The 12,570-nt window shown below is 36.7% G+C and overlaps 1 protein-coding gene across 3 annotated transcripts in view; it reads right to left on the reverse strand.

Annotated features, from left to right (window-relative positions):
* Positions 1-12,570, reverse strand: part of LOC140162942 (uncharacterized) — a 179,397-nt gene that overhangs the window by 60,599 nt on the left and 106,228 nt on the right. For all 3 annotated transcript variants that reach the window (XM_072186259.1, XM_072186258.1, XM_072186256.1), the window contains 5 exons: positions 8,949-9,065; positions 5,412-5,525; positions 4,562-4,693; positions 3,761-3,913; positions 2,187-2,312 (listed from right to left, as the gene is read on the reverse strand). In XM_072186259.1, coding sequence (XP_072042360.1) covers positions 2,187-2,312; positions 3,761-3,913; positions 4,562-4,693; positions 5,412-5,525; positions 8,949-9,065 — 642 coding nt within the window. The remainder of the gene's footprint in view (positions 1-2,186; positions 2,313-3,760; positions 3,914-4,561; positions 4,694-5,411; positions 5,526-8,948; positions 9,066-12,570) is intronic.

Raw genomic sequence — 12,570 nt, forward strand, 5'->3', positions numbered from 1 at the left:
ACCAGTATGTAATGCAGCATGCAGCATAATTATTATATACACCCTGGGTGCTAAATTGTTCAGGGACTAATCCTGTGGAGTGTATACATTCCAGTAGAAGGGTGATTTGAGAGCTGATAAATGTTGATTTGCCTCCACCAGGTATCGAACCCAGGACCTGCATGCACCAAAGTGTACAAAGACCTTAACCATTATAATGGAGCATGCAGCATAATTATATACACCTTGGGTGATTATGATTTGATGAGTAATATATTCATGCAACAGACAGGTTCAGCAACCAAGATATGAGGAATGGGCTATTCCATTTAAAATCCACACTACCCCTGTGGAAGATTTTGGAAATATATTCTACAGGGGAGTATGTTTTTCAAATGTAATTGTTCAGAGGTAATCATTTTGAAACCCATACACCCCCTGTATTATGACTTTACCTATATCTTCTACAACTGGAGTGAGTATTTCAAATTGAAGTTACCCAATTGTCTATTCTATTCAAAACTCATACTCCCTCTGTGGGAGACTTTAGCTAAATCTTCCACAGGGGGAATATGGATTTTAAATGGAATAGCCTAATAAAACAGAAGTGTTAGATATCATACTGAAAATAAGAAACAAATAAGTGGAGATGGGCTGGTCACCTGGCTAGATGATAGATGAATTCATGGACTACCAGACTGGACCTCTAAAGCATATCAGAAGGAGAGCCAGGCAAGTAGGTGATGCCAAAAGGACTGCAATGTGGAAACACAGTTCCCATTAAATCTGGAGGCTCAAATGCCTTCCCCCCCACACAAAAAAAGTTTGGATGACTTGGGCAATAAATTGTCACCAAAGTAAAGCACTTGTCATTTTGTTTTTGTTTACGGCATGTTGAAGTAGTTAGCTGTTGAAAATTGGTTAAATCGTAGTATCCTGTGAATAGTAATAAACTCTGGTGAAAAGTATTGTGGTTATTTTGAACCGTGTTTGACGAAGAATTCAAATATCACAGATACAGTTTTGTCGGTCTTGTAGTTCTTGAGTGATGACGTAAAGATTGTCAAAACTAAACATCTTCATAAAACTATACGGCGTCTCAAGAATCACAATACATTAAACATTTTTTTGAAACAGCAGGTGTTGCATTCCATACCCATTCAAATCTTCAAGGTGTAACCTTAATCCAAACAATGAAAATTGATTTTTTGTTTTCGTTTGGAGTCGAACAACTATGGCTACTCCGATATGCCTTAATGCATAGTAATGTTGAACAAACAGTTCGAATCTGCAGAAAATTTGCTCATTGGCACATCAGTTCCCAAGGCAAAAATATTTCTATGGCCTGTAATATGGTAGCGCAACTTGGGAGAGGATAGCGTTGGATAAGAATGAAATGCAAATTTGATGAAGAGGTCTTCCTTCTGAAGTGGAGTGATATGAATATATACATAGTTTTTCATGAAACACCTTCGCCACCTGTGCTTGTATATACTATAGATGGTAACAGGTCGATAGTCCAAAGCGTCATCAGTCCGAAAACCCATAAGCGACATACTAAACCCTCCCATATAACCTGTAGTTTCATCGTAACCTATAACCTAAGCCCTAATCCTAAACCTAACACTATTCCAAAACATAGCCCCGACTCTAATCCCTAACACTAAAGCTGAATTTAAATACACCACCGCTGAGCGACGAGCGATTGGCATTTGACCACGCTTTTCCCAATGCAACAAAAATCTCATTGGCTAAAAACCAATCGCTGCTATCACACAGCGATGTAGTATAAATTCAGCTTAATGCTAACCCTAACTGTAACCTTAACCCTAATCCTCACCTAAAATGGGCTATTCTATTTAAAATCCACACTACTAGATTTAGCCTAAGTCTTCCACAGAGGGAATAAGTTTCAAAAAGAATAGACAGTTGGGTAACTTCCATTAGAAATACTCACTCCATTTATGGAAGATATAGGTAAAGCCATAATACAGGGGGAGTATGGGTATCAAAATGATTAACCCTGACCAATTACGGTACATTTGAAAACATGCTCCCCCTGTGGAAGACATTTCCAAATTTTTTCCACAGGGGTAGTGTGGATTTTAACTGGAATAGCCCAATGCCCTAACCCTGACACTTTTCAGACTGATGACACTTCGGACAAACCGGCTGTTTCACTATAGATTGCATCGTCCAATCCTTACCAAATACTTCTCCACAGTTGACGCCAAAATAACCCGATGGGCAGGTACAAATATACCAATCAATAATGGGAATGTCCTCACATGTTGCACCATTCAAACATGGCTCAGATGAACAAGGACCAGATCCTAATAAAACAATGGTTTGATGTGAGTGTATGGTCAAATCAAAACTGAAAGAGGCCTGCCAAAGATTAAAATTTCCTGGTGTGCTACAGATTTCCCTGTGGTGAATTACTATCAGGTAACATATTTGAGAGGAACTTGTAAAGTCTACTGCTAAGTTGTTCCAAAAATACTTGAACGGGACAACAATGTGCAAAAAAAAAATTGATGTTTAACTTTAAGGGATCTAAAATGAGCGTTTATTGCGTTTCGACAGTATTTTTTGTGGGACATGAGAGCACCTCGGACCTATCGAATTGCATCCTGAATACGAAGCATGTCTTTCTGATATCAAATAATTTTCATTTTTTGAAAATCACAATATAATACAAATTTTATGACAAATTATAAAAATCTGATGATTTATACTTAAAGTGTATGTAGGTGGGAGGAAAAGCCGACGGTCAATTGAAAATTTTGACCTTTCATATTGAAGATATGGATTTTTTTTCCCAAAAAGACCTAAATTTTTTTTTTGTTTTTTGAAAAAAATCCATATCTTCAATACTAAAGGTCAAAATTTTCAATTGATCGTCGGCTTTTCATCCCACCTACATACACTTTTAAGTATAAATCATCAGATTTATCAAGTTTACTTCAAGTACTGTTAAATATCAAAAATATCAATTTTTAATGATTTGCCATAAAATGTGTATAATATGTGTAAAATTATTTGATATCAGAATGACATTCTTCGTATTCAGAATGCAATTCGATATGTCTGATGTGCTCTGATGTCCCAAAATAAATACTGTCCAAACGTTTCATACCCCAGCCCTTAACAGGCTAAAAAAAATTACAATTTTGGGATCATGCTGGCCTGCCCGGTCAAAGTCATCTGGAGACACCCTGCCCTTCTAAATAACATAGAAACCAATGTTTAAAAAAACTTTGCCCTTCCTACAATATTTGGTGGTTTTCTGTCCCATAGAAAGCAACAGTAACAAGTAAATTGTGTGACTTTACAGTGATTTGATGCCTAAATTTGGGCTTCATTTTTGTGGCAATCATGATAATGGCAGCAGATATGAATAGGGGCTGGCCAAAATCATTTTTTTGGGGGGGGGGGCCAAAATCAAGCTCTCATCTTTTATGTACTAAAACTGCACAACTTTTTGCAAATTTTAAGACCTTTTCAATTTGAATCTAAGTTTCTTTACACAATTATTCCTGCCCCAAAATTACAATCTGGTGCCGTATTCTTGTTCAAATCCGTACATCCCTATGGAAGACATGACTTAAATCTTCCACACAGGAGTGTTAATTTCAAATGGGGTTACCTAAATGGGTGACTCCATTTGAAATCTACACTCCCTGTGTCGGAGATAAGGTCATGTCTTCCATACGATGTATGAATTTCAACTGGAATAGCCCAATATATGACATTCCTCCATTTTGTTACCGATGCTCACCTGAACACACTTCTTCAACTTCATCGCTACCATCTGTACAGTCCAAATTCCCATCACATTTTCGAAATTCAAAAATACACTCCCCATTGGCACACTCAAATTCAAATTCTCCACATGCACCTGGAATTGGTGGAGTTGTTGGTGCCTGTGTGACTACAAATTTATGAGAACAAATTGGTTTTAACCCTAACCGTACCAAACATCAAAAAACCTCAATTCAGAAAGTGTAGGCACAAGCAGGTATCCCACGTGATGCTATTGGGCAAGCTACTCCCCCGTGGCAAGGTAGGCCAGTGCACGGGCGTGGCACCAGAAGGGTCGGGGGTTCAAAACCGCACCTGAGAAAAATAAATTTTCTCTTCTTCTTCCAGGACGTTAGGGCTAATAACACTTTTTTCCTCCTAATTACCTTAACCCTAACCGTACCAAACATCAAAAATCCTCAATTCAGAAAGCATAGGCACAAGCAGGTATCCCACGTGATGCTATTGCGTCATCATGCGAACAGTCATATGGCGACGGAAAGCTTGGCCGGGCAAGCTACACCCGTGGCAAGGTAGGCCAGTGCACGGGCGTGGCACCAGAAGGGTCGGGAGTTCAAAACCGCACCCGAGAAAAAAATTTTTCTCTTCTTCTTCTTTCTTTCTTTCCTCCTTCTTTCCTTCCCCCTTGCCAAAAAGCAACCACGATGTTAGGGCTAATCCAAGGACTTTCAACTGCAATAGCCCAATGAAGTCAACACTTGAAATTAAGTGAAGTTGTTTACAAACAAACAAAGAGACAAACAAACAAAAAACTTACCTGTTACTTGTTCTTCACAATGTAGTCCTGTGTACTGACTTAGGCATGAGCAGGAATAGCTAACGACTCCTTCTGAACATGTTCCACCATTTTGGCAAGGCCAACCAGCCCTCCCACACCACCCTAGAATATCTGAAAAGCAATAGTCAAACACATGCAAGTCAAAATTGTGTTGCCCTACAAATAATTTATTCCAGTTATATAATCCATGACCTTAATCTTCCACACAGGGAGTGAGAATTTCAAATGGGATTACCTAAATGAGTGGCTCCATTTGTATCTAGCCTATAGGAAATCACAACGCTAGTTGTATCTATAGAAAATCACAACTGATTATAAAACAATAAGGAATATACACACATACTTTATTTTGACCATTTTATTCACAACAAGGTAAGTTTTGCAGTAATCAGTGCGATCATAACGACTCATGAAGCCAGTGCTCACGCGGCAATGCATGTCCATCAATGTGCAGCCAGAATTTCTATGGGCCCTTCAGGCCCACACAGATGCTTTTTAGCGGGCCCTCACAGATTATCAAAGCCGAGGGCACCTTAATTGAAAAGCTACTCTCAGCACAGTCGGTCGTTCTAAGTGAGTCATTTCAAAGAGAGGCTAAATGGTATGGGTATATATCTATTCTTAATGCGGGTCCGATGAACTATTCCTCCTTAAATCTAGATACAAAGGCCTACTGTATTGTTTATAATTAACGCCCCTGCATGGGGCATTGCATTTTTCCAAAAGAGACGTTTATTAGAAAAGGGTGTTTAATACAAACAATAGGATATGTGTGTGTCATGGAGTGTGGGAGATGTCTATGTATATTGCATACTCATTTTGTACATACCAATTTCACAGTTGGTCCCTTGGAATCCTATGTCACAGTCACACTGGTAGTAGTTGATTTCATCATTGCATGTACCACCATTCAGACAAGGACTACTTCCACATTCATTAATATCTGAAAGAAAATGACAAAGAACACTAATTATTCTTGATCATCCCAGTGTTGCCAAAACTTTTCAGCATCAAGGCGCGGCGCATTGACACGACAGGCCGTGGTAAAGGATTCTCAAGTAGCCCAATTTTTTAAGCTTCCAAAAAACCGGATATTTGGGCGGATTTACCCGAATTTAGAACGCAAAACACCCAATTGGGCGGAAAAGCACTTGACTTTAAAACTTCCGGTACTTACTGGGAAGTCGCTGACCGATCAATAAAGTGTCATAAAACCCATTGTAATTGCAATTGGGAGCTTCAAAGACTCAAAACCTTTGTACATCGGCTAAATTGAAAGGAAAATACATCAAATTACTGCCGCGGCCTGAGACTGGCAAAAGTAGCCCAATTTTAGGCAAGTAGTAGGGGCAAGTGATCGCCAAGTAGCCCAATTGTGCACCTAAGGCGCAGCGTTGGCATCACTGGATCATCCTACCATTATTTAGAAAATTAATTAGTACACACAGACAGACAGACACACAGACAGATGGGGAGATGGATGGTTCAACAAGTTGGAAACTGATGTGATATATTTGGATGATGATGATGCTGAAATCTACAAGCTTTCTGAACTGGTTTCAAAAACATTATTTCAACAAAAGGATGTTCCTATTCATAACAAAATTCCAAAGAGAACTAAGTTATTCCAGTGATACTATATCAACATGTTAGAACACACACTAAAGTTTTGTATCTCATATAATGTTACCAATAGACGGATGAAGATGTTCAGTGGTAAGATGTCAACATGTTAGAACACACACCAAGAGTTTTGAATCTCATATAATGTTACCAATAGACAGATGAAGATGTTCAGTGGTAAGATGTCAACATGTTAGAACACACACCACAGTTTTGAATCTCATATAATGTTACCAATGAACGGATGAAGATGTTCAGTGGTAAGATGTCATCATGTTAGAACACACACCACAGTTTTGAATCTCATATAATGTTACCAATGAATGGATGAAGATGTTCAGTGGTAAGATGTCAACATGTTAGAACACACACCACAGTTTTGAATCTCATATAATGTTACCAATGAACGGATGAAGATGTTCAGTGGTAAGATGTCAACATGTTAGAACACACACCACAGTTTTGAATCTCATATAATGTTACCAATAGATGGATGAAGATGTTCAGTGGTAAGATGTCAACATGTTAGAACACACACCAAGAGTTTTGAATCTCATATAATGTTACCAATGGACAGATGAAGATGTTCAGTGGTAAGATGTCAACATGTTAGAACACACATCAAGAGTTTTGAATCTCATATAATGTTACCAATAGATGGATGAAGATGTTCAGTGGTAAGATGTCAACATGTTAGAACACACACCAAGAGTTTTGAATCTCATATAATGTTACCAATGGACAGATGAAGATGTTCAGTGGTAAGATATCAACATGTTAGAACACACACCATGAGTTTTGAATCTCATATAATGTTACCAATGGATGGATGAAGATGTTCAGTGATAAGATGTCAACATGTTAGAACACACACCAAGAGTTTTGAATCTCATATAATGTTACCAATAGACGGATGAAGATGTTCAGTGGTAAGATGTCAACATGTTAGAACACACCAAGAGTTTTGAATCTCATATAATGTTACCAATAGACGGATGAAGATGTTCAGTGATAAGATGTCAACATGTTAGAATACACACCAAGAGTTTAAATCTCATATAATGTTACCAATAGATGGATGAAGATGTTCAGTGTTAAGATGTCAACATGTTAGAACACACCAGGAGTTTTGAATCTCATATAATGTTACCAATAGACGGATGAAGATGTTCAGTGGTAAGATGCCAACATGTTAGAACACATACCAAGAGTTTTGAATCTCATATAATGTTACCAATAGACGGATGAAGATGTTCAGTGATAAGATATCAACATGTTAGAACACACACAAAGAGTTTTGAATCTCATATAATGTTACCAATGGACGGATGAAGATGTTCAGTGGTAAGATGTCAACATGTTAGAACACACACCAAGAGTTTTGAATCTCATATAATGTTACCAATGTTAGAACATACACCAAGAGTTTTGAATCTCATATAATGTTACCAATAGATGGATGAAGATGTTCAGTGGTAAGATGCCAACATGTTAGAACACACACCAAGAGTTTTGAATCTCATATAATGTTACCAATAGACGGATGAAGATGTTCAGTGGTAAGATGTCAACATGTTAGAACACACACCAAGAGTTTTGAATCTCATATAATGTTACCAATGGACGGATGAAGATGTTCAGTGGTAAGATGCCAACATGTTAGAACACACACCAAGAGTTTTGAATCTCATATAATGTTACCAATAGACAGATGAAGATGTTCAGTGGTAAGATGTCAACATGTTAGAACACACACCAAGAGTTTTGAATCCCATATAATGTTACCTATAGACGGATGAAGATGTTCAGTGGTAAGATGTCAACATGTTAGAACACACACCAAGAGTTTTGAATCTCATATAATGTTACCAATAGATGGATGAAGATGTTCAGTGGTAAGATGTCAACATGTTAGAACACACACCAAGAGTTTTGAATCTCATATAATGTTACCAATGGACGGATGAAGATGTTCAGTGGTAAGATGTCAACATGTTAGAACACATACCAAGAGTTTTGAATCTCATATAATGTTACCAATAGACAGATGAAGATGTTCAGTGGTAAGATGTCAACATGTTAGAACACACACCAATAGTTTTGAATCCCATATAATGTTACCAATAGACGGATGAAGATGTTCAGTGGTAAGATGTCAACATGTTAGAGTTTTGAATTTTCAGGTTATTTTACCTGTTTCACAGAGCGGTCCTGTGTAGCCATTTAGACATATGCATGTGTACTCGTTTATCTGATTAAAACAAACACCACCTACTCCACAAGGACTACTTGCACATTCATCAATGTCTTGGGTGAAAAATAGAAGAAATTTTTATCAACGTCTTTTGTCAACTCGTAGGCGGTTAGGATGGGGCAAATAAAATGCTGGCATTTATATGGCACCTTTCACATGTATTTTCAAAGTGCTTTATATTAAGTGCGTTATCGTTAGAATATGTGCACATAAGATATATGGGTGCTACCATCATGATTATGGGATTAGTTGGAGAAACAAATTCAGAAACTTTGTTGAATGTCAAGATATATTTCAGCCATGAAAACACTAAAAATCATGTTTTTTTACCATTTTCACTCAATTTGATTCAAAATTAAGCTGAAAAACACTGAAAACAATAACAAAAAATGCTGAAATCAGCTAAAATGCCGAAAATGTTCATGCCTGATATTTTGGTAAAGTAAAACAGCATTAAAAATTAAATATAGGCTTAAATAATATACATACCAGTTTCACAGTTGGTGCCAGTCCATCCCGGCAAACAAGCACACACATAGCTAGTGATTTGATCGATGCAAAAACCGCCATTTTGACAAGGATTGTTCAAATCTGGACATTGATCAACTGAAAAAAAAATTGAAAAGAGTGAATTAACCCTATAAGAACTACCTGCTGATTGGCCAAAAAGAAGTTTTCATTATCAATTGGACCAATCAGCAACATTGTTAGAACAATTTCACCACACAAAAAATTGGGGTGAATTTTTTACAAAGCTCCATTCTGATTGATGATTAAAGTGAAGATATCATGTAATTGACCAATCAGAGGCAATGTTAGATCGGCAGGTAGTGCTCAGGGGGGTTAAGCAAAAATGTAATTGTATGTCTCACAGGTTGCGAAAATTTAAAAATCCAACATGGAATGCATACTGCCCCCCCCCCCCAATCAAAAGCAGTCAAAATGAGCTATTGCATTTAAAATCAATACACCCCCTATGTAAGGATTTTGGAAATATCTCCAACAGGGAAGTATGAATTTCTAATGGAATGAACACTTAAGCAGCTCCATTTCAATTTTATACACCCTCTGAAATAGATTCCAACCTGTATCACCACAAGAACTAGAGGGAGGGTGAGTTTCAAATATAGTTGGTTGTGCTAATTCCATTTGAAATTCATACTCCCCTGTGAAAGATATTTTTTAAATCTTCCACAGGGGGAGTGTGGACTGTAAATGGATAAGCCCTATAGGCTTAAAATATTCAAAATATTCAAAACTTTCATACTTTATACACATGATGAAAAATTATTTTCACTATAAATTTGAAGTGTCAATCATATAATTCTTGCAACAAAAACACATTTTACCAATATTTTTGTATAAAAAAATACAATTAAAAAGAATTGGAGCAATTTCTCTGAGTCAAATGCGCACGGCAAAACAAATTTGCATACAGCACCTCCGAAACTCAATTTTTGCCTTATAATTATTTGACCATAATTAATAGTAACATAAATAGGTTTTGAACAAATGAGAACTCACAAAGGGTGAAAATGATATGGATTATTGTGAAACAATTTACATGAGGTTCGGAAATAAATGATAAGTAAATTACAAATTGGTGCCATCATAGGAGAAATATACTTGTGATCCTTCATAAGCTAAATTGGCAGCCGATGTTACCATGCAAAAAAAATACACTTTTCCATGCGTTATTGACATATGGTCTTCAGCATAATAATACTGTGCATTTCTACTCCACACAAACTCATTTAAAAGCTGACACAGTGCAAGAAGAGCTCTCATAAAAAGCCATGAAACCAAAAAATAATAAATTTGAAAACAAGCAATAAACAAACAAGAACTTGAACCATAAGCAATATTCATTTGGTGTGCCTTAAGAGATGATTTTAACTGATTCAAGAGTAGAATAAGCATGTTATGATGAGGTAGAAAGTTCCACAGATGAGGAACTGCCACAGCAAATGCTCTATCCTCTGATGTCCAGGATGTTTTTTTATTCACCAAGAAGATCTTTCGTAGCTTGCATAGTGGATTGAAAAGTTCAGCAATGTATGATGGAGCAATTCTATTTACAGTGTGATATGTGAGGAAAAGAAGCTGATGTTGAAGTCTCAAAAGAACATCCGCAAAGTTCAGCAAATGTATGATGGAGTAATTCCACTTACAGTGTAATTTCTACTCCACACAAATACACTTAAAAGCTGACACGGTGCAAGAAGAGTTCTCGAAAAAAGCCATGAAACAAAGCAATAATAAATATATAAAAACAAGCAATAAAAAAACGAGAACTTATCCATAAGCAATATTCATTTGGTGTGCTTTAAGAGATGATTTAATTGATTCAGGAGAAGAACAAGCACATATAATTTATGATGAGGTAGAGAGTTCCACAGACAAGGAGCTGCCACAACAAATGCTCTATCCTCCAATGTCCAGGGTTATTTTTATTCACTAAGAAGATCTTTCGTAGCTTGCATAGTGGATTGAAAAGTTCAGCAATGTATGATGGAGCAATTCTATTTACAGTGTGATATGTGAGGAAAAGAAGCTTATATTGAAGTCTCAAAAGAACATCCGCAAAGTTCAGCAATGCATGATGGAGTAATTCCACTTACAGTGTAATTTCTACTCCACACAAATACACTTAAAAGCTGACACGGTGCAAGAAGAGTTCTCGCAAAAAGCCACGAAACCAAAAAAATGATAAATTTAAAAACAAGCAATAAACAAACAAGAACTTTAACCATAAGCAATATTCATTTGGTGTGCTTTAAGATATGATTTTAAACTGATTCAAGAGAAGAACAAGCACGTTATGAGGTAGAAAGTTCCATAGACGAGGAACTGCCACAGCAAATGCTCTATCTATCCTCAGATGTCCAGGATGATTTTTTATTCACCAAGAAGATCTTTCGTAGCTTGCATAGTGGATTGAAAAGTTCAGCAATGTATGATGGAGCAATTCTATTTACAGTGTGATGCAATGTGAGGAAAAGAAGCTTATATTGAAGTCTCAAAAGAACATCTGCAAAGTTCAGCAATGCATGATGGAGTAATTCCACTTACAGTGTAATTTCCACTCCACACAAATACACTTAAAAGCTGACACGGTGCAAGAAGAGTTCTCGAAAAAAGCCATGAAACAAAGCAATAATAAATATATGAAAACAAGCAATAAAAAAACGAGAACTTATCCATAAGCAATATTCATAAGGCGAGTTTTAAGAGATGATTTCAATGATTCAAAAGAAGAATAAGCATGTTATGATGAGGTAGAGAGTTCCACAGACAAGGAGCTGCCACAGCAAATGCTCTATCCTCCAATGTCCAGGATTATTTTTATTCACTAAGAAGATCTTTCGTAGCTTGCATAGTGGATTGAAAAGTTCAGCAATGTATGATGGAGCAATTCTATTTACAGTGTGATATGTGAGGAAAAGAAGCTTATATTGAAGTCTCAAAAGAACATCTGCAAAGTTCAGCAAATGTATGATGGAGTAATTCCACTTACAGTGTAATTTCCACTCCACACAAATACACTTAAAAGCTGACACGGTGCAAGAAGAGTTCTCGAAAAAAGCCATGAAACAAAGCAATAATAAATATATGAAAACAAGCAATAAAAAAACGAGAACTTATCCATAAGCAATATTCATAAGGCGAGTTTTAAGAGATGATTTCAATGATTCAAAAGAAGAATAAGCATGTTATGATGAGGTAGAGAGTTCAACAGACAAGGAGCTGCCACAGCAAATGCTCTATCCTCCAATGTCCAGGATTATTTTTATTCACTAAGAAGATCTTTCAGTAGCTTGCATAGTGGATTGAAAAGTTCAGCAATGTATGATGGAGCAATTCTATTTACAGTGTGATATGTGAGGAAAAGAAGCTTATATTGAAGTCTCAAAAGAACATCTGCAAAGTTCAGCAATGTATGATGGAGTAATTCCATTTACAGTATAATTTCTACTCCACACTGACACGGTGCAAGAAGAGTTCTCGAAAAAAGCCATGAAACAAAGCAATAATAAATATATGAAAACAAGCAATAAAAAACGAGAACTTATCCATAAGCAATATTCATAAGGCGAGTTTTAAGAGATGA

The sequence above is a fragment of the Amphiura filiformis genome, chromosome 10, assembly GCF_039555335.1.
Source record: "Amphiura filiformis chromosome 10, Afil_fr2py, whole genome shotgun sequence".
Classification (NCBI taxonomy): Eukaryota; Metazoa; Echinodermata; class Ophiuroidea; order Amphilepidida; family Amphiuridae; genus Amphiura; species Amphiura filiformis.